Source organism: Branchiostoma floridae, chromosome 8 (assembly GCF_000003815.2).
Source record: "Branchiostoma floridae strain S238N-H82 chromosome 8, Bfl_VNyyK, whole genome shotgun sequence".
In the NCBI taxonomy this organism is placed as follows: domain Eukaryota; kingdom Metazoa; phylum Chordata; class Leptocardii; order Amphioxiformes; family Branchiostomatidae; genus Branchiostoma; species Branchiostoma floridae.
Genome location: NC_049986.1, coordinates 4,439,211 through 4,459,173, shown reverse-complemented (window position 1 = coordinate 4,459,173; position 19,963 = coordinate 4,439,211). Strand labels below are relative to the sequence as shown.

General features: G+C 41.0%; 3 protein-coding genes across 12 annotated transcripts in view; 1 reads left to right on the top strand and 2 right to left on the bottom strand.

The window, feature by feature from the left end:
• Positions 1–2,495, bottom strand: part of LOC118420424 (abnormal spindle-like microcephaly-associated protein homolog) — a 29,478-nt gene extending 26,983 nt beyond the window's left edge. For 5 of the 9 annotated variants that reach the window (XM_035827204.1, XM_035827205.1, XM_035827210.1 and 2 more), the window contains exon 1: positions 1,940–2,495. In XM_035827204.1, the coding sequence (XP_035683097.1) occupies positions 1,940–2,264 (325 nt within the window). In that variant the 5' untranslated portion in view covers positions 2,265–2,495. The remainder of the gene's footprint in view (positions 1–1,939) is intronic. The other 4 variants (XM_035827206.1, XM_035827209.1, XM_035827208.1 and 1 more) reach the window with 1 other exon arrangement.
• A 1,923-nt stretch (positions 2,496–4,418) lies between these two features.
• On the bottom strand, positions 4,419–14,128 carry LOC118420672. Its single transcript, XM_035827565.1, has 5 exons — positions 11,843–14,128; positions 11,402–11,474; positions 10,458–10,624; positions 8,960–9,110; positions 4,419–7,931 (listed from the first exon to the last, which is right to left on the bottom strand). The coding sequence occupies exons 1-5, from the start codon at positions 13,946–13,948 to the stop codon at positions 7,726–7,728; spliced, it is 2,703 nt and encodes a 900-aa protein (XP_035683458.1). The 5' UTR covers positions 13,949–14,128; the 3' UTR covers positions 4,419–7,725.
• Positions 14,129–15,556: 1,428 nt separating this feature from the next.
• LOC118420777 overlaps positions 15,557–19,963 on the top strand; it is a 9,852-nt gene continuing 5,445 nt past the window's right edge. Inside the window, exons 1-3 of one of the 2 annotated variants that reach the window (XM_035827762.1) lie at positions 15,557–15,764; positions 17,150–17,231; positions 17,865–17,998. In XM_035827762.1, the coding sequence (XP_035683655.1) occupies positions 15,715–15,764; positions 17,150–17,231; positions 17,865–17,998 (266 nt within the window). In that variant the 5' untranslated portion in view covers positions 15,557–15,714. The remainder of the gene's footprint in view (positions 15,765–17,149; positions 17,232–17,864; positions 17,999–19,963) is intronic. The other variant, XM_035827763.1, reaches the window with a different exon arrangement.

Here is a 19,963-nt window from a genome sequence, read left to right as displayed (position 1 = left end):
TTAGGCCCCGTTCACGATGCAAAAAATGAAACGGTTCTATCGGTTACTATCGGTTAGGCCAGCTGAAACGGATAAGTTTTGTCATCATGGACGGTCTGAAACGGATCTGAAGCGATAGGAAGTCCGAAACGGTTTGTTCGGAATCTCCTCGCGAGGTCGTATTGAAACGGTTTCTTCCTTATCCGGAATTGCGAATTTGCATCATGAACGCAAAAGCGGCGAGATCCGTTTTACATCTGGGCATGTGCGTTCATATTTGGTGGCGCCACGGGGGAAAAGTACAATTTCTAACCAGTCATTCGGGTGTTTCGGCCGCGTTTTCAATCGTACGATTCGTTTCTATAATCGGGCCGCCTCCTGGTCGACTGAGGAGCTAGCAGTCCTGATATCGCAAGGGGAATGTGTCAGGAGATCCAGTGGAAATGTCATAGCATGGCATATATCGGGACCACAATGTTTTCAGTAAGACAGTGGTTCAATTACGATCAAAGACCAATAATCTGACACAGAAGTTTGGGCAAGATCACAAGAACCTCAGGGGTCAGAGGTCACATTACCTTGCCTTTTCAAGGAACTGAAACGGTTTGCAAGTTTGCATCCGATCGTGAACGCAAAATGCAAACCGTTTCCTGTTGTTTGCTGTCGGATTTCCAGGCCTAACCGATAGAACCGTTTCATTTTTTGCATCATGAACGAGAGTTAATCTCGAGAGAAGTGAGTGGGTAGCCCCTTCAACTTTGATTTCCAAGGGGGCCACCATACATGAACAACAAAATAAAACGTGTTACATTCAGTAAGAGTAAGGACAACCAGTGGACAACATCCAATATATCCAACAACAAACCTGCCCAAGCGACCACCTCTTCTCAGAGACCACCTGGCCATTACGACCGCTTTTTCTCGGTCCCAAATTTTTTTCCCATTGACGTAAGCATTAAGGGACCTTTCCTCAACGACCACCTGGCCAACGCGTCCGCGACTGTCAAAAATTGGGACCGTGCAGGACCAAATCCCTGCCCATAACGACTGTCACCGCGTCATTTTCAACCTTGAGATGTCATCGATTTTTGATAATGACTAGCACGATTTTGTGCCGAAATCGGCCGGTCGGATTTTGACTGATCTTTGTGAGTGCTTTTGTCCAACAAATTACCGTAGAGTACATGTACATTCACCCGGGGTTACGTACGCTATCCGGAGGTACCGGGCAACATGGCAGGCATCGAATTCGAAAAAGGTAAACCGTGCAGTAATGTATACTATGCATCGGGCATTGTGAGTCGATACTCTTCCCAGCGACCACCTGTCCAAATTGACTGCTTTTGTCCGGTCTTGCGGGTGGTCGTCTTGGGCAGGTTTGACTATATAATGTACATACAAGTATTTACCGAAGCGTTTAAAACTTAAACTTTGTTTTTTCTGTACTGCTCATTACTTGGGAGACCTTCAAGCTTGTTGTTAATATTCATTGTTGAAACTGTCATTTTAAGCTTACGAAAATAGTTTCATTGACTTCAGCAAGGTTGAACAAATGATTACACACAGTATACCATACAAATTGTAGATTCTTCATTTTTACTCACCTTTTCTCTCCTAATAGAGCCTGTCCCAAAATTCAATCCACACTATGAAACATGCTATTATTAGTATTAAAAATAAATGAATTTATATTTTACAGTGACACTATTTTGTTATAATGAAAAGTTTTTTTTTTAATGGAGCTGCCCAATGTGGTTTGTAAAAACAAATCCAAAAGGCATAAGCAGATTAGATAATATATGTAAATTGTTAATGTTTACCTAACAGTAACAGTAACAGTTTTTGTGCCTACTAGTACTATATATTCGTTGCCGTGACGTTTTTTTGCGATCGCCAGTGTAACGTTGACAAAAACAAAATGACACCAACAACATTTAAAGAAAACAACAATAGACAACACCTTTTGCTCGTGGAAGTTTTTCCACCACTACTGTGACAGGAAACGGTTCAGGGTTATGGAGAAGTAGTTTCCTCGTCTGGGTTTCACCAACTCGGACAACGCCAAATCCAATCCTCGGTGTGACAGCAAAGTTAGTCAACTGTAGCACGGGGAGTTCCTCTCCTGTCTCCTCTGACGGGCTGGACATCGTCCCTTTCCCATCCCACGGGTCGAACCATGTCATACCCCGTACATCAGCTGCACACTCTCCGCTTCCATCCATGTTCGTTCCCCGACTGGTCAAATTCTTGGTATCACAGAAAAATGCACGATACCAAACGAACATGGCACGGGCCCAGCCATACTTGCAGAATATTTACCCGAAGAAGAAAGCTGTGTTGCTGACCGTTTAGAATACGAATGCGCCAATGACGAGATTTCGAAATCCCTCAGTGACACGTTCGAAAAAGAATTTAAAGAGTCTAAACGATAAGGCAGGGAGAGGACGGTTTAAAACCAGTTAGTTTTGATACCAAACGGTCGCTTTTGTCCTGCAGTTTAAATTCTCCCCCTCTAAGCAACCAATCAGGATGGAGTAAAGTCACGTGCCTTGGGCCGCCCCTCTTTTGAGCAGCCAATCGGCAAGCGAGGAGGTAATTTGTTTATATTGCGGCCAAAGTTCAAAGTGTAAAGTTGACGGAGCATGTTACGCTGCAAAACAGGCCGTGAAATGAAAAATACTATGCTACGTAATATTTGGACAACACATAAAGTAGACAACCTGCCATTTCTTTACATAGTAAGCTAAATCTACCCTTTAGCATTGAATACCAAGGCTCAGTGAGAGAAGTTACAACATCAGTGCACCATACAAACATCTCTACAAACGGTGATCTTCCTACATGGACCTCCACTCTTCTTAGGGAAACACGCCCACAACTGGCTTATCACAATCTTGTGTGCCTGACTGCACAGTGGGGAGTCTGATGACAGTTTTCAGAGTGTTTTCAAAGAGATCTTGATTGTTCTCCCCTGTAGTCACCCTGGACTCGCCTGGAGTGTGATGAACTCATTACCCTACCCCCTAGGGTGCCTACTGGAGGCCTGGAAGTTGTTGTTGACACAGAGATAAAACTGCGTTACAGTAGCATAGCTTTAATGTTCCTGTTCATGCTATTTGAGATCGCTTCTGTAAATCTGTTTGACTGGTCATGATCAGAAATTGAGCGAATAAAAAAAAGTGAGCGGAGCAACATTTGTCGTGCTGAAGCCTTCTCTCCTGGATGTGGTATAAAGGTATAAATTAGTCTGTTCCTGTCCAAAGTAAAAATTCTTGATATTTCAGCAAGGAAGGCTGTTTCATTGATTGGCACTTCTTCACTCATTTGCATGATTTATGTCTAATTTATGATTTATACTAATGTCCAAATTAAGTAGAGTAGAGTAGAGCTCTTCTGGCGCAGGTAGCAACTTTTACTAAACTTTACTAAGCCTGTCGTCATTAATGATGAACTCCCTCCTTTCTTTTTAACCTTGTTCGAACTTATTACATTATTTAGGTCATTTGCATAATTGGTATCTATCAATTTTATGCTTACTCCTGTGTTTGGGAGTCCCATCTTGGAATGCAGCAGATTTCGAAACATTCCTCGTTATTTATGAAAATTGGTACTTAGCGTGAGTAAAAACACTGATTCAGTAGAAAGGCAACAGCTGAAAACCAGTGAAAGTGGATAAATTTACGAAATCACAGTAAACAGAAATATCTTCAATTTGAAACTCAGCATGATAGCTCAATATTTTCTTCACTATTAGCCTGATCTGGTGTTGCAACATTGATTTGGATCTTTTTTGCACATAGCAGTTGGCCGTTCGTACAATACATGCAGTCTTCATCTGGAAAGTAGCTGGAGTGCATCATCATCATCATCATCATCGGTTGACGTGCTTACACACGACATAGTTACACCGCCCCTTACATGGTGATACAGTGGAAGCCGCTTAATTGCACACCCAATTTGCCAGCAAATTCTGTGCAATTATCCGGCGTGTGCGATAATGCAAAGTTACCCAGTTTGACCGCACCACCACGGGATTTGGGGATTCCGTGCAATTGACTGAAGTGTGCGTTTATCCGATGTGCAATTAACTGGCTTCCACTGTATACCCTTTAGAATAGCTGAATGAGTGCTGCACAGAGTAAAATATGGTCCACCATGCAGCTGAGTATTTTAAACTCTGTGTACAGTTACTACTTTTAGCATATTTGTCTGATCAGGAACTTCCCACATCTAGCCTGAGTACCATCCTCCATAGTGACTGCTGGCTCAGTACTTTCGCTTGCTAACTCTGTGGTTAGCAAGTGAAAGTATTGAGCCAATGGTCACTACGGAGGATGGTACTCAGGCCATCCCACATCACCTGTACTTACAATATATACACACTTCACTATGTTAATGCCTATTGGGACACATTCAAATATAAACACAACATTCAACTTCAATCAAACCTCCATGTTTAATTGAGCATGATATATTCTACCACACTATAGGCAAATTCACAGTACACAAGTATTACAATCACTTATGATTTTTGTTAACCACAAAATCAAAAAGTTTCAAAGTTTCACATACATGTTCATGTATTTACATGTTTTATTCCAATATCAATAATTGTTTAAAGTTGTTTCTCGCATAGATTCAATTTTGTGGCAAAATCATCATATCTTAACATATAGGTTGGTTGAGACAGAATAACAAATAACTGGTGACCCACTGGGTCCAGTAATTCCAAAATGGTACTTGTAATTATTGGTGCAACTAACCTGTACATAGGATATACACAGGAATGATAGGTCCTGATCTGTTACCTATCATTATGTCACTGTCTGAAACAACTAAATTACTCTCTTCACAATCAGGAACCTACAGACTTTGCAGCTATTGCAATGGAGGCGGGCAAAAATTAACAAGTTTTGATGCATCCCACTATTTTGGCAAACTTTACAAAGTGATCAACCCCCTACTTAAAGGCTGGGCAGTACTGATGAAAACAATATATCTGTATACCAATATACAGTACCTTGAAAAATCCATATGCCACAGCTAAATCATTACGTCCTATCAGCACACTTTTAGTAGGGCATAACATTTTTTTTTTTCAATCAATAAAAGACCACTACACAACTGGATACCGGTAACTTTCTATTGAAGATGATAATTCAATTCAAACAGGTGCATCACCTCAGTAAAACATTCACTCCACATTTCATCATATGATGAATAATAATTTTATGCAGTAGTGCCAAAGATTCAGCATTATATAAGCTACCGGTATTGCTTGATCTGGACCTAGTGGTACAATTGTACAGTCCAATTCATATTAAAGATATGACATGAAAAGTTAGAAGGCTACCGTTTGGAAATAAGCACTCCTAGGATGGTTGGATCTATATAGTAATGGTTAAAATAACTGTTCACATAACAGAGATGTTCAAGATCTTGTTAGGAAAACAAAGAAGGTAAGGTTAAGCTTAAGTAGCTTTGGTCTCATCTTTTCTTTCCTTTCAGTTCTAAATCTGCCAAATTTTTCAAGATCTGTTTCAGCTACATGTCTTTCTGCCCTACGGTGTAAGTGTCAACTGTAAGCGAATCAGTCTGAATGTCACACTTCAGCTAAGTGCAGGTTCATTGAACTTGCACATGTTCATCCAAGGCTACACTAGAACTGTGTGGTTTACTATATCTTCGCTGTTGTGTCTGTATTTTCACTGAGACAAATGCACTTTTTTTCACAGGACGTCAAAGTCATTTGTAACAAATTGGCATTTCTGTTCATCTTGACAGTACTGATTTCTGTATGACCAAAAGTGCTGTCCTACATCAGTACATAACCCATTTGTCTCAGGTATAATCACTACAGACAAGGCACAGATGTGACAAATTACCCTCTGAAATGGCTAGGTAACATAACATTCATTCCTAGGTGACTAACTATACATTGTGTAAGGGTGTATCAAACAATGTTGTGCTTATGTGTAAAAACGAGGTGCTGCATTATCATGAATAAGAACTGTCAGTAGATCTCAAACAGCTAACTCTATGACTTGGTACAAATATCTTTGATTGGGTGACAACTGTCCTGTGTTTGGCATACATGTACAGTGTACAGCTTTTACACGGCCTTGGGTGTTTTCCACTCCCATCTCACAAAATGTGTATCTCTGAATGGTGCAATGCTTTCATTCATGCATTTCATGGACCAAATGGAGTATGTGCAAAGGCCGTAAAAATGGCCATCCATAAAATGTATACTGTATCTTGGTTCCTGTGTCACAAATTCACACTATTAAACCAAATGACCTGAAATTTATTTTCGGACTTGTTTGAAAATATGACTTTAACTTTCTTGTATCCTTCAAGAATCAAGATCTATAATGATTTCAACTTCAGTTCAGCTCATCCTCATTGTATGAGGTGCTACAGATGATGCTGTTCCAGACATCTCACGATTTCAAACTAATGCATTTATACAATATAAAATGTACAGCTTGAGCCATTATTTTACGAAATTAAAGCCATATGACCTAGAAGATGGAATGGTGGTACATGTAGAATGGAAATAAAAGCATTCAAATTAGTCTTGACATTAGCTTCAATGTTTTTATCTATATGCAGACCTTCAAAACATTGTTTCTGCTATTTCATACAAAAATCTTTTATCTTGAAATTCTGTCAAATGATTTGAAATTTGGAACCAGCCACTCTCTATTCTAAGTAAGGGTAAGAGGTGCTTGCACATAGATGTGGTGGATTTGGGGTAATGTTGCAGTGCTGAATCTGCATTGCAGAACTTCTCAAGATTCACCTCTGCTTACTTATCCTGCCCGATGCACTATTGACCTGTCTTGCTTACAAATATCAATGTCAGGCATTATTTGTTGTTTTTCTTAACAAGAGGATGATGGTTTTTAAGTGTTTTCAGGTAGCATTCAGTGATGTCGTGATCACACAAATATCACTGATCTAAAATTTGGTACCTGATGAACAAGTTTGGATGCAGAAAGGAGCATCAGCCACCTTGGTGGAAAGCTGTGATACTAGCATGTTTATAAACATCATGACTATTAATGAGTATGCCTTATTCAGCACAAGCTTTTTCCTTTGGACAACACAATGGCATATCCTCTCATTGGCTGATGGCTGGTAAGTGGAAATGCCTTCAATAGTGGGTAGGGCAGGGCACATAGGGCCTAGGAAAAAATGTTGTGTTTCCTGTTTCCCAACTTACCCTAGAAAAAACTGCCGACCCTAGACTTTTTCGTGGTGGGCAGTGGAGTCACATAGTTTCCAGGTGGCATTCTTTTCAGCCTGCTTGCTATGCAAGTAAACAAAAAATGCTCATCCACATATTCATAACCAATATGTACAAAATTGAACATTGACATTGAAAATAATACGTGTCCTTATGCATTGTTAAACTATATTGTATCTCTATTTTTTAGTTTGGGCCAAAGTCTACAAAAACCAAAGAAAAAAACAAAATCTCTACCTACCGACCTTCATTTTTTCAGGACTAAAAACAGGAACACAACTTCTTTTTTCGTAGGCCTAAGCAGAGTATGAAATGAGTGGAGGACTAGGATGCGGGTTTGAATCTGTGTTGGAGGATGTCCTATCCAAGATCATGATAAGTCGAGATAATATCTGAACCTTTCTAACATATATTTTTCCCTTTTGAATTAGAAAGAGTATGGTTAAATTTCATGTTATTCTAATCGTGCACCAAGAGAGGGGGGAGTTAAAGTCTTAGAATAGTAAAGCACTTGCCATGGATGAACTACTGCTCCACATGGGAGCTTCACTGTCAGCTAAAGGTTTCACAGCAAAGATTTCCACGGGGCGTGCTTCAGCTGCTGGCTGGCTGGCCTCAGGAGCTTTGCTGGCCACCGAGCGCTGCTGTCCGGCTACTACATCAGATGTCACTTGGCTTGGCTGATATGAGTGCAGGCCACCTGAAGAAACCAAATATGTGTAATTGAGTCTTTGCATACTAATGCATTGTATAATAATACAGTATTACCTATTTCGTCCTTAATAATAATTGCGGGATGCCCCTATGGGGTAAAGAGTAATGCACAGAAATAAAAGAGGCAGGGATGAACAAGTCCATTAGCCCGATTGTTCCGGTCAAGTAAAAGTGCTGTTCGGGCAAGCAGAAGTGCTTCCCCACTTGCCCGACGGGCAAGTAAGAATTTCCAGATGTGACCCGCTCAAATTACCACTGAGTGTGACAGCACATGGGGTTGCATGCCTGCCTATATTGTCCATGTCATTTTTAAGCCAGTAGAAACATCGATTTTGGATGATAGGGTAAAGGAAAGGATAGCCAATAACAAAAGTGAAAATTTATGAAAGTGAAAATACATTGAAAAATGTAATTATTTATTTAAATTTTGAAGTGAAAATTTGGTTCGGGCAAGTAATTTTTTTAATGTACTTGCTCGATAGGACAAGTGAATTTTTGAAAACTTGTCTAACCCTGAAGAGTATCTGAAAGCCTCTAGATAGATCTCTAGATACACCTCTAAGTAAACCTTCAATATTTCTCAATATGATAAAACTAGGCAATACTCAAATTGAACTGGAGATTTTACTGAGACGACATTTGATGGCTGAGTCTACTAAAGTTCAGCTCATTTTCTATTTAGCCATGTCCTACCCACACATGGTCACAGAAAAAGTCCTTACATGAAGCCTTTGGCTATTCCAACAGGGCTGTCTCCAGCCTTAATGTTTTTCCAGTCCTATTTTTGTTTTGGCTCCTATGTTATTAATTTTCTTTTTTAAATCTTCTTTATCTTTTTTTAAAATCTCTGTTATCACTCTGTGAGTAAGTATCTTAAGCTGATGAAAATAAAATTCAGCCTTTTGGGAAGGGATGAAATTTTTGTATGAACCAACACACAAGTTTACTGTCCAGGGACAGACGGACGGGTGGTTGAGACAGCCCTGAACTGAAAGTCTGATGTTCTAGCTGTACCTGACACCTTGTCCCCTGCTGCTGTGGTGAGACTGGGTGTAGTGCGGAGTCCTGCCGGAGCCTGAACACCCTTCCCATCATCCTCCTCCAGCAGAGACTGCTCCGAGGGGTACTCAAAGGTGGTGGGAGAATCATTAAAGGAGATCTTCAGCTGCAATGAGAGAGGAATCTGTGTTGGTGGTGTGAAGTGTTTGCCCATAAAGGGCCTGTATCATTTCAATTTCTAGTTTAACATAAAGGCAGACTATGAGTATGACTCATTTTGTGTCACTGAGGCCAAAACTATGACTATGACTCAACTGAGGCCAAAACATTTGTGAATGACTTCATCAGGATGGAAAATTATTGAATAACAAGGTTTTTTTTTTATTCATATACAACATTGGTGAGGCCTAATGCATTGATAAACTGGAAAAAAATAACAACTACAATGTAGCTATAGGAAGGCTTTTTTTTCCAACTGTTGGTGGTGTGTGAAATGTAAGCATTACTTTATGACTCATTCGTATCTTTTTTTGGGACCTGTTATCTTTTTTCTGAATCATTCAAAATGGAGAAGCTTAATCAATACATCCTGATATTACTCACTCACTCACTCATCCTTGCCGATATCACATTGGTTAAGCATTAGATTTAGGAAACATATCAATACATGTAGGACCACATTTTCATACAGATCACTGACAATGGACCCTTCCAGCCGAACGCCATATCGAACAAATAGAACCCCCTGTTCTATTTCGAATACTCGGTCAAAAGCAGCCCTAGCGGGACAGAAATGGCCAAAGAAAAATTCTATGCCTTTTTTGTTGCAGACTATACCGGCTGAGTATAGTTGTTTTGGGAAGGGTAGGCGCTACATAGCATTACTTTGTTCCTGGACAGGATGCGCATGTAAAGCAGTGTACGTAGAAGAGACGGGACTCTACATTAGTGGACTTTGAAGTAGGTTCTTATATTTGGCGTGTGGTACAAGCTCCCTCTCCGTGAGTGACCAAGTTGCTTTCTTCTTAATTTGTTTTTTCTCCTGAGCATGTATGCACATGCCATGCATGCAACAAACACGGTAGAAAACCTGTCACATATATACGTACCCAACTTTACACCTGCATTGACCGCATGTCAGAAGCCGGGCACTCTTTCCCACCAACAAGGTAATATTATGGAGCGCCTCCCGCTTCCACTTTGACTGAAATTATATCGCAATTACCGCAACTATATACGTCCCCTCCTCAAACGACTGTACCCAGTGGATGTAGCCTTCCACAAAGAATACATAGCATTTTTCTTTTTCCCATTCTGGGAGGATTTCAGGGCCCAAAAAGCTAAACCGAAGTCAGTCGGTATCCTCAGCTTAATAGCGGCAGTGGCCATGTTTTTGCCACTCGCGCCGTTTTTGACCGAGGTTTTTAAATAGAACCTGAGATTGAACAGGGGGCGGGGCATATGGTGTTCGGCTGGAAGGGTCCATTCCTTTCTAAACAATGGGAAAACTGACCTTCTTGCTCTCTCCCTTGGATATAGATGACTTGCCCAGTTTCTCATATCCTCCAATAACAACATAATCAGCTACAGTCAGCTTCCTCACGGTGCCTTTGTGCCGAGGGGGAGCAATGGGGGACACATCCAGAGATGGGGGGCTGGCAGTCTTGGAAACTTCTGATCCTGTGGAATTAATCATGACAATGTAGTGCAGAACATATTGTCTCAAGCATTGTTCACAAACACAGTATTTCCACATGTTAGACGTCTAATGACTAAACATTGAAACAGCCATCAGAGACTGCAGACATCACAGTCTTCGTGTAGGCAACGATCACAAATACGTCCATATCTACACAACCCTATCATATCTCCATAAATGCATTGTATGGTGATAGTTGATATATCATTGAGTTTGAAAGGCTGATTTAATGTCCTTTACAATGATGTCCCATTGTGATTGTACATTCCTGCATTGTGCCCAAGGCTACTTATCAGCAGGTTGCATAAGAATACTGACATGTCATAAGACCATGTTGTTTCAATTATATGGATGGCAACCTCTGGGAATCCCAAAACTGATGGGAGCATGCAAAGAAACTTAGACAGAAAAGTGTGGAAAAAAGTTCCCTTTATTATGACATCTAGGGGTCAGGAAAGTTGAACAAATTACTATTCTAAACACACAGAGTATGTTATATTTTGGTCTTTCACATCTTCTTTGACTTTAGAATTGACTTTGGCATTCAAAAACATTAGTAATAGTATCTTTTTTCTGACATCTTTTCCAATTCTAGGCATATATTTGCTCATTCTGCCGGGATGATTTATTTTACAGAATGGTCGAAAACTTTTTTGGGAAACATATGAACATTGATGCACATGCTGATGCCATACATATGAATGAATCAACATTTCTTAAAGCCTTTTTCCAATAAACTACATGGCAACTGTCCCTACCTGCTGGTGAAGATTGCATCATTCTGGTCGGAGCTTGGTCACCTGTCTTTGCTGACTGGACACTGTTGTTGTTCTTTGAAAAGGAAAAGAATAAACAAGAATCTCTTTAATTTGCCTTTCATCATATGTATCAATAATACATATAATTTGCATTATTACTGAGTTTATTCTTATTTTTACTACTATACTAGCCTGGATACCAGACCCCATTTTTGAGATCGGGTTGGGGTCTGGTATCTAGGCTATATTTCTACCTGCAATCAAAACTTTTCTGAAAACTGCAAGTTGCAGATATGGACTTCCAGCCTAGGACCAGTACTTCATCAAGTTCATGACTCGTGAGTGTTACTATGACATATGATATGAGACAACTGGTAACATAATAGCTCAAGACAACCGAATATGAGGATTGATACGATAACATAGAAGACCTTGTTGTACCTGAGACTTAGTTGATATCTCCACATCATCAATGTTGGTAGTGGGCAGCTCTTCTCTCTCCTGTGTGCCTGGTTTCACCTGGACTGCCTGGCTCCTCTCTGTTCCCTGTGCGTTCACACCGACTACAGACGGCGGTTGTGGTGCCGGTGCCTTTTTCCGTCCAGGCTGTGCTTTCCTGTTTTCCGAGGGAGCATCTTGACTGTCCTGCTGCAGAAAGGTGCTGTTTGCATGTAGGTTTGACTGAGGTCTATCTCTTGGCTCAACAACTGCTTTGGCTGTAGGACTACTAGAGAATGTGATGTTGCCTTTCTGTTCCTTGCTGTTGGGTTGTTTCTCTGAGGACTTTCTTACCTTCTCTGACTGATATCCACTGGGATTTTCTTTCAGAACTTGAGTAAGCGGCCTAATGACAAAGGATGTATCATTCTTCTGCTCTACATTGTTATTTTTTCTGGAAGAGTCTTGTTTCTTGTTTGACTGAAGGGGAAGAGGTAAAGCTGGAGTCTTGACATCTTCTTTTGGTCCATTGTCTTTGTGGTGAGATGGTTCCTTTATCTTTCTGTGTTCAGTGTCTTTGTTCTTTGTCTCCGTGTGCTTGCTAGCAGGCCTCCTTGGCTGCACTATGAATGTATTTTTGGACTGTGCTTTGATACTGGCTATAGCAGCAGCCACGGGGTCATTCTGGTTTTCCGTATCCTTAGCACTGGAGTTTGCCTTTGCTGGGATGATTTGAATCCCTTCTTCTGGTAAGTTTTTGCTGTGTGGAAGAGTACCAGCATCCCTTCTTGTTGAGCCCAGCTCATTGCCTAATGAGATTTTCTTCTCTTGCTTATTAACTTTGGCAGCATGACTTTGTCCAGCCAAATGGACATGGTTCTCCCCACCAGGTACACTCCTCGTGACACTGACAGGTCGAACCCTCAGTGATGGCTTGCTGCTTCTGTCACCATGCAAACGGTAATTTGTGACCTGATCCTTGGGTGCTTCTCTTGTTTTTTGCTGTGATATTGGCTCAGTACTTTCTACCTTGACTTTCCCTGTCTTTCTTACTCTTGGTTCCACGGTATCAATCATTTTGGACTGTGATAGCGACCTTGGTCTGATGTTTGGAGTTGTGTCCACTGTGACGCTATCATCACTTCCTGATTTCGGAATGACATAAGGTGGAAGCGTATCCAGCTCAGTCAGATTTTCACAGCTTGAATAGTGAAATTTCTTGTTTTGAGTGTGAGTTGGCTGTTGTACAACATCTAGTAGACTGTCCATGCTTCCCGCCGCAGACAGACTTGACTTCTGGCCCTTCCTTTGCCGTGTGTTTGATTTCATAGTTTCTGGTACTTTTGTTCTGGTGGCACTCAGCACGTCTGCTCTGTCCCGGGGTTCATCACCAAATTTGCCCCTCAGTCTGTTGACTTTTCCGCTCAACGTGCACGGCACTGATTTGTCCTCCGTGTCGTCCTTCTCGATAATGATCACTTCTCGTTCAGGCTTGGCATCGCGAAGGAGGGAAAACACAGTCTGAGCCGGCGGCCTCTCCATTCCTGCAGGTCCCACCCCTTGTACACTCTCTTTCCCAACATCTGCTTGGCGATCATATCCGGATCCGCCATATTTCTCTATAATTATTACGTTGTTAGGGATTCCCACCCCCCTTGGACTGTGCGGTTTGTGTTGCCCACTGTGCGCTACTAGAGTGTCGTTCCTGTCGTTTGAAGGTGAGCGGTTCCTCGCTTGCCATTTAACGAAAATATTGTCATGCACCGAGACGACTTTTTCCTCAGACACACCCTGTTCCTTCCACCCGTGTGTGGTGCGGCAGGTGTCAGACGGCCCGCCCTCCCCTAGCGACGACTCACCGTTCTGCTCCAACACACCTGTACGGCTGGGGGGACCCGAATCTTCATACGGGATCACATTATGGTCAGCAGAATCGACAGGAGAAGACTTTGGGTCACTTCGAGACTTTTTCCTGACCAAGATATCCCTCTTCCAGGCAGGCATCCGGTTCAAGCGAGCTTCTTGTTCGGCTTGTCGTCGCCTCTCCTCCGCAGCCTTTCTTTGGCGCTGCTCAACCAAAACTTGCTTCCATTGCGGAAGGGACATCATGGTGTCAGCTTTACTGATTCACTTCCACAGTCAATAGAGCCCTAACGTTAAATTTGTGGGAACAAACTGACAAAGACATAGTCCCAAATTCCTGGCGAGGCCGGAGCGTCCTGGACCGCTAGTGCTGTGACGTCATCGCCCCGTCGTGCATCTGGACAAGACCCCATAGGTTCCTCACCATTGCCTATTGAGGTTGTCCGCGGAGTAACGTAACGTGACAATAAATAAAGGGTCCATTTGCGGCATGTCTGTGTGTTTTTGCAAACGCTCAAAGTATGAAATAATAATCAATAATACTCTTTATTGCAAATCCATGCCCGAGGGCTAATTGCAGACAAAGAAAAGTAGTGGTATACGTAATTGTATACTTATGATGATGACTTAGCAGAGAAGGAAAATCACATCTAACGTTATCATCATCATCGTTCGGCTGCAGCACAGGCGACTGCAAGCCTTCTCCAGTTCCGCCTATCGGCAGCGAGCTGGCGAAGCTGCCTGGGGGTGATCTGACCGTGATGATCTCCCATTAGCCACTGGACGTACTGTAGATAAGTAGTAGGTTGGCGTCCTAACGTAATATATAAATGAAAAGAGAAATAACGTCTAATCTAAATCTAATTCTACTTAAGCTATTTGATGGGTTTGACTTCTTCTCCGTATGCAGTGGGAGATGAATTGTCCAACATTTTCATATATAAAGGGGTTGGACGACTTAAGCAAGAAGATTGTTTTTTGTTGATTGGTAAGGTGAGAAAAGCTTGGGAAAGATTTGTCGACTTTAAGGAAAAGTTTGCTTCTTTTGGAATTGTAATGGTGAACATTGATATATAAATTGTAGTTCATCTTCCACTGCTTTCCCTGACCAGTATTTACATGTTCTCTCTCAACGGACAGTTTTTTGTACCTGCCCCTCTCCATTTCTAGTGAATGAGCCTTATCCTTATTTTAACATTACATAAAGCTGATCTTAGCTCAAAGTCTGTGTGGTACAAGTAACTCTCTATACTGTACTCAAATTTAAGTTTTCTTTATGTGCAATCTTAATTTACCAGTATCAACAGGTAATGAAATAATGATACAAGTGTGCTAGTGTGGTGAAGTGAATGTCAATATCGTACCAATTGTCTTATCCAGAATATTTCCAGTTTTAACTTTAATTCTCCTATATTGCATTGGGTGCAGCCCGTATGGCCCTGTATTTGTGTCACCGTAAAACATTGTTCCCAACACAGCAACAAGGCAAAGTTCATTGTATTTAGAGACTGCGTGGATGAATATGATATTTTGTCCCTTTTTTAAATGGTTCTCCGGAATGGAGGAAATAAAGTTGTAGGAGAACCACCTGTTTCTTGCTTCGTATCGTCACGTGTGACGTCATGATAGCTAACTCGTACTCAGGGCAGTGTGGGAAAGATCCTGCGTACGAGAGTAACATGTAGGTGTCTACTATTTTGCTGCCTGATTGAATTTCTCATTAATCCTTGTTTTTATGTATGCTACATTTAAAAAACCTGGCGTTTATTTGACTGATAAGACTCTACAATTTGGATTCATGGTTTTAGAAAAAAAGTGGTGTAAAAAAATATCTACAGAAAGTTCAGGCACTGTGAGAAAACTGCAACAAACCACCCGAAGACCCAAATGATCTGTGAGAAGGATATTGTGTTTTTCTCCGTCATAAATGTAAACAGGGATGTGAGGTGTTGACACGTATATATAATAGGACAAACACGCCAAGCGCTTTCAGAGCTGTTCGTTAAAGCAAAATGTGGAATGGACTGCTGGCAGTTCTTCTTTTAACCTTGTTCCTGAACAGGTAAGTCCGATCATGAAGTCAGAGACGCCCCCCCCCATCTGCTTGAAACGTCACCTTCAAGTCTCTCCCCCCGACTTGTACTAATATAACGCTATATCAAGATGTGTATTTTTGTGTCTTTCAGATTTCCCATCGTTTTACTTGCCAGTTGGTTTTCAAATAACCATCCACTGTTGTAGCATGTTACATCATCCTTTCTACACACAAATATCCTTCAACTGTTTTGTAAGGTCAACTGTAGCTGTGGCTACTTTGAATGGAGAACTTATTTGCTTGTATATTATGTAACAGTGGTGTTGAAGTACTGCCTATCGTCCTTGCCCAAGGGCACTAGTGCTTTTGTGACGACAGCGATAGCAGTCGTGATTTGTGATCCGGCTGCCCGGGTTCGGCACGGGTTCGAATCCCGGGAGTCGGGATGTTGTTTCTTTCTGTTCTACTCGCCCCTCTGGTTGTTTCAATTATAATGTCTCATTTCACAGAGACGTGAAAAGCTGCATTAGCCATGATAATGGTATTTTATTTTTGGTGCAGGAAGAAACCGTTTTCCTCCTTTTCTTTGCACGGCCCTGAAGTCTAACTTAGTGCACCCTAGCATTTGTGATCTTGAGTTTATAATGCTCCCATGAAATGACATCTACCGACATGTAATTCTGCCTGAGAGATATGTCTTTTACCAGGAATAGAACAAAGAACAGGAAGGGGGGGGGGGGGTTGTCTGTGTTGTGTAGATCTTATGAGAAGTAGTGAAAGGGTGCGTTGTCATGGTAGGTGGTCTGTGCATGTCACACAAATGTTGGTCCCGACCTGAACTCCACTCGGTATAGCCAGACAGAACACCGGACATGACAAGTCGGGCCTTCGGCCCTCCACATGCTCACACATCTATCACCAATATTTGCCCCCACAAAAGAAATTTGCTGCCGCTGAATGTAGAGCATAATTGTTATATTTTACATAAAGTCAGTACTTTACTTGTCTCTGTGTTTCTGTTAGTGATGCCAGCCTACATGATGTGATGCAGCTCCCTTCCTGAATGTAGTGTAGACTCTTAAGTTACAGCAAATAATGTAACAGTGGTTCAAATACCGTCTATCGTCCTTGCCAAGGAGCTCTGAGCTTTTGTGGCGACAGCGATGGCGGTCATGGTTTGTAATCCGCCGCCCAGGGTTCGATCCCGGGTGTCGGCATGTTTGTTTCTTTCTGTTCTTACTTAGTCAGTCAGTTCTTACTCGTATTTCTACAATATCATAGTATGATTTGATACCCTCTGCTCTTGTCCCAATTTCTGTCAAAATGTTGGTTTCATAAAGTTTAATGTTCATTCATAATCATATTATGTATGGATGTTAGCCTGATTGCAACCTTTGTTGCTGTGCTTGCAGCCTATCTACAAGTGTGCAGTGTTCTTCTCCTGCTGAAGTCACTGCTGATGACCAGAAGCAGCAGGTGAAAGATACATCACAGGTATTGTTTGCTGGTTGTTTGCAATGAAAACAATTCCCAAAGGAATTAAAAGAAATGTTTATGAATATGATATGTGGAGAACTGAAGTCTGAGTTCAACAAAGCCATACCTTCACCAAAATAGAAATCTTCAATGTTATTCAATGCTGCCATTGGTGAGAGGTCTATGAGACAACATACCCTGTAAAACACCAAGTTAAAGTCCTGTTTCCATAAAATCGCAGGTTACGTCTGCCCTTGTCCCTTTTGTTTATTCTACAATGTATCTTCCTATTATTTATGCAAATCAGATCTTCCTTTGCATAATTGACATCTTTCTCAATTACACATGCCACATGGTTGAGAGTTCTATCATAGAATGCAGCAATTTTATAAACTTTCTTTATTGATTATGAAAATTAGATTCTTATTTGCATAATTAGCATATGATTGTGTAATATAATTGTGTAAATCATCACATATATCTACATACCTAAGTCATCACTGTCTGTCAACATCTTTTAAGTCGTTCTCTTTCAAAATCTGAAAGAAGTCATAGGGGATCCAAGCCTACATGACTTGAAAAAGCATCGCGCTTCACCTTGTATGAGCTGTCTGTTCAAAGGTTAGTTGTGAATTGATGTTTATTCCACAGGACTGTCCCGTGTACCTGGTGGACATGACCACAGGTGGGGAGCCTGGAATCAGTTATCCCACAACCAAATCCTCCTCTTCTAATGAAGGCACAGAAAAAACACAGAAGCATCAGGAGCCTGAAGACTCTCCCAGGTAGGTTAGGCCATGGGACACTCGGTGTTACAGGGCTCGAAATTCCACCTGCATATGCAGGATAGTGCAGGTAAAATTGGACCGGTGCAAGTATTTCTGGTCTTTACCTGCACCTAGCCTACACTGGTCCATATAGTGGGGTTTATACATAAATGTCCTATGATGTAGGTGTATATGGATTGTTGTTAGCTGCATTGACTGTTACCACCTATAAGGTAAAAGAAAAAATAGCAATGGTTCCTGAACAATTTTAGTATGATCCATACTTCCTAAATTCAGAGTAGTGCAGGTAAAATTTGTCTGGTGCAGGTAATTTTCAATGTTACCTGCACCGGTGCAGGTATGCAGAAAGAAGTATTTTGAGCCCTGTGTTAGAAATAGAAGTCAACGCAGTTTTTGACTGGATTTGAAGTGATTGTGTCAGCAAATATCAACACTTCCTGAATCTTACATTCAGTAATAACTGCACAGTATTATTCTAATACAAAATACACAATATCTGATGTTATTGAATATCAAATTTTACAAATCACCTGTAAAATGCCAAAGATATTAAAGTAGGTAAAGCCTTAATAGTCCAGCGGCATAGCTGAAAAATTGTGCAAATTTGTCTAAAAGCACCAAATTTGGCACACATGCAGCTTAATGTATTCTAAACAGAAATAGATATGGAGGCATCTCAAGTTCTGCCCAGAATTGATTTTATGGCACTTTTTGGGCATTTTTAGACCAAAAATGTATATTTTGGGCTTTAGTGCCCTGGTATTACAACCTACTGATCTGAAATTCGGCACAGACGTGCATTGAACATATGCCCTTAGGATGTCATCAACACTTTTTGCATACGACACTTCAATAATGAGATATTTTGGTATATTTGGCTATTTTTGACTAAAAATGTATATTTTTGGCTCCTATGTCCTTATATGAAAACCTATTGACCAGAAATTTGGTATAGAGATGCATTGGACATATGTTCTCAGAATACCATCAACACTTTTTTCATATATAACTTCAAAAAAGTGTTATTTTGGGATTTTTGGCAATTTTTGACCAAAAAATGCATATTTTGGGCTCCTATGCCCTTGTATTACGACCAAATGACCTGAAATTTGGTATGAAGGTAGTGTAGGCCAAGTGCAGACAGTATGTCGTTCTGTGTTGTGGTAGACATTGCTAAAATTGTTGAATTTGGGGATTTTTTGCTCTTTTTAGACTAAAAATGTATATTATTGGCTCCTGTGCCTTTGTATGAAACCAAATTCTGTGCCCAGGTTTTCAATCCAAATGACATGAAATTTGGCATGGACGTGCCTATAACATATGGTCACAGGAATGCATTCATGCTTTATGCATACTTTAATTAAAAATGGTTGATATTGGGATTTTATGCCATTTTTAGACAAAAATGTACATTTTTGGCTCCTGTTCCCTGGTAATTAGACCAAATGACTTGAAATTTGGTGTCGGAATGCCGTTTACATATATAAACAGGACTTTATTCATTCCTTTTGCTTACACTACTTTATAATGGTTAATTTTGTGATTTTTTGCCATTTTTAGACCAAAAATGTATATTTTGAGCTCCTGTGCCTTGTATTTAAACCAAATGACCTGAAATTCAGTGTGGATGCAGCTATCACATTATGGATTAGAGAGGAGTAACTTGAAAGAGTCATTGAGTATGGGGGGGGGGGGTATATATGGAAGAGTCCATTGTTGCACGGAGGGTAGATTTGGAAAAAAAATTCAATGTCGGATTTATTGGGATGTTGGTATTGTTCTTGGGCGGGTAAAATAATACGAGAAGACATACAACTCACACAAAACGGGGCTACAAATCAGACAGTGCAGGAGGTATGGACACTACTGGGAGACCGGACAAAACGGGGGGTACAGACACTACAGGCGGAATGGACACTACAGAATGGCATTACAGTAGGTACGGACACTACTTGGGTACAG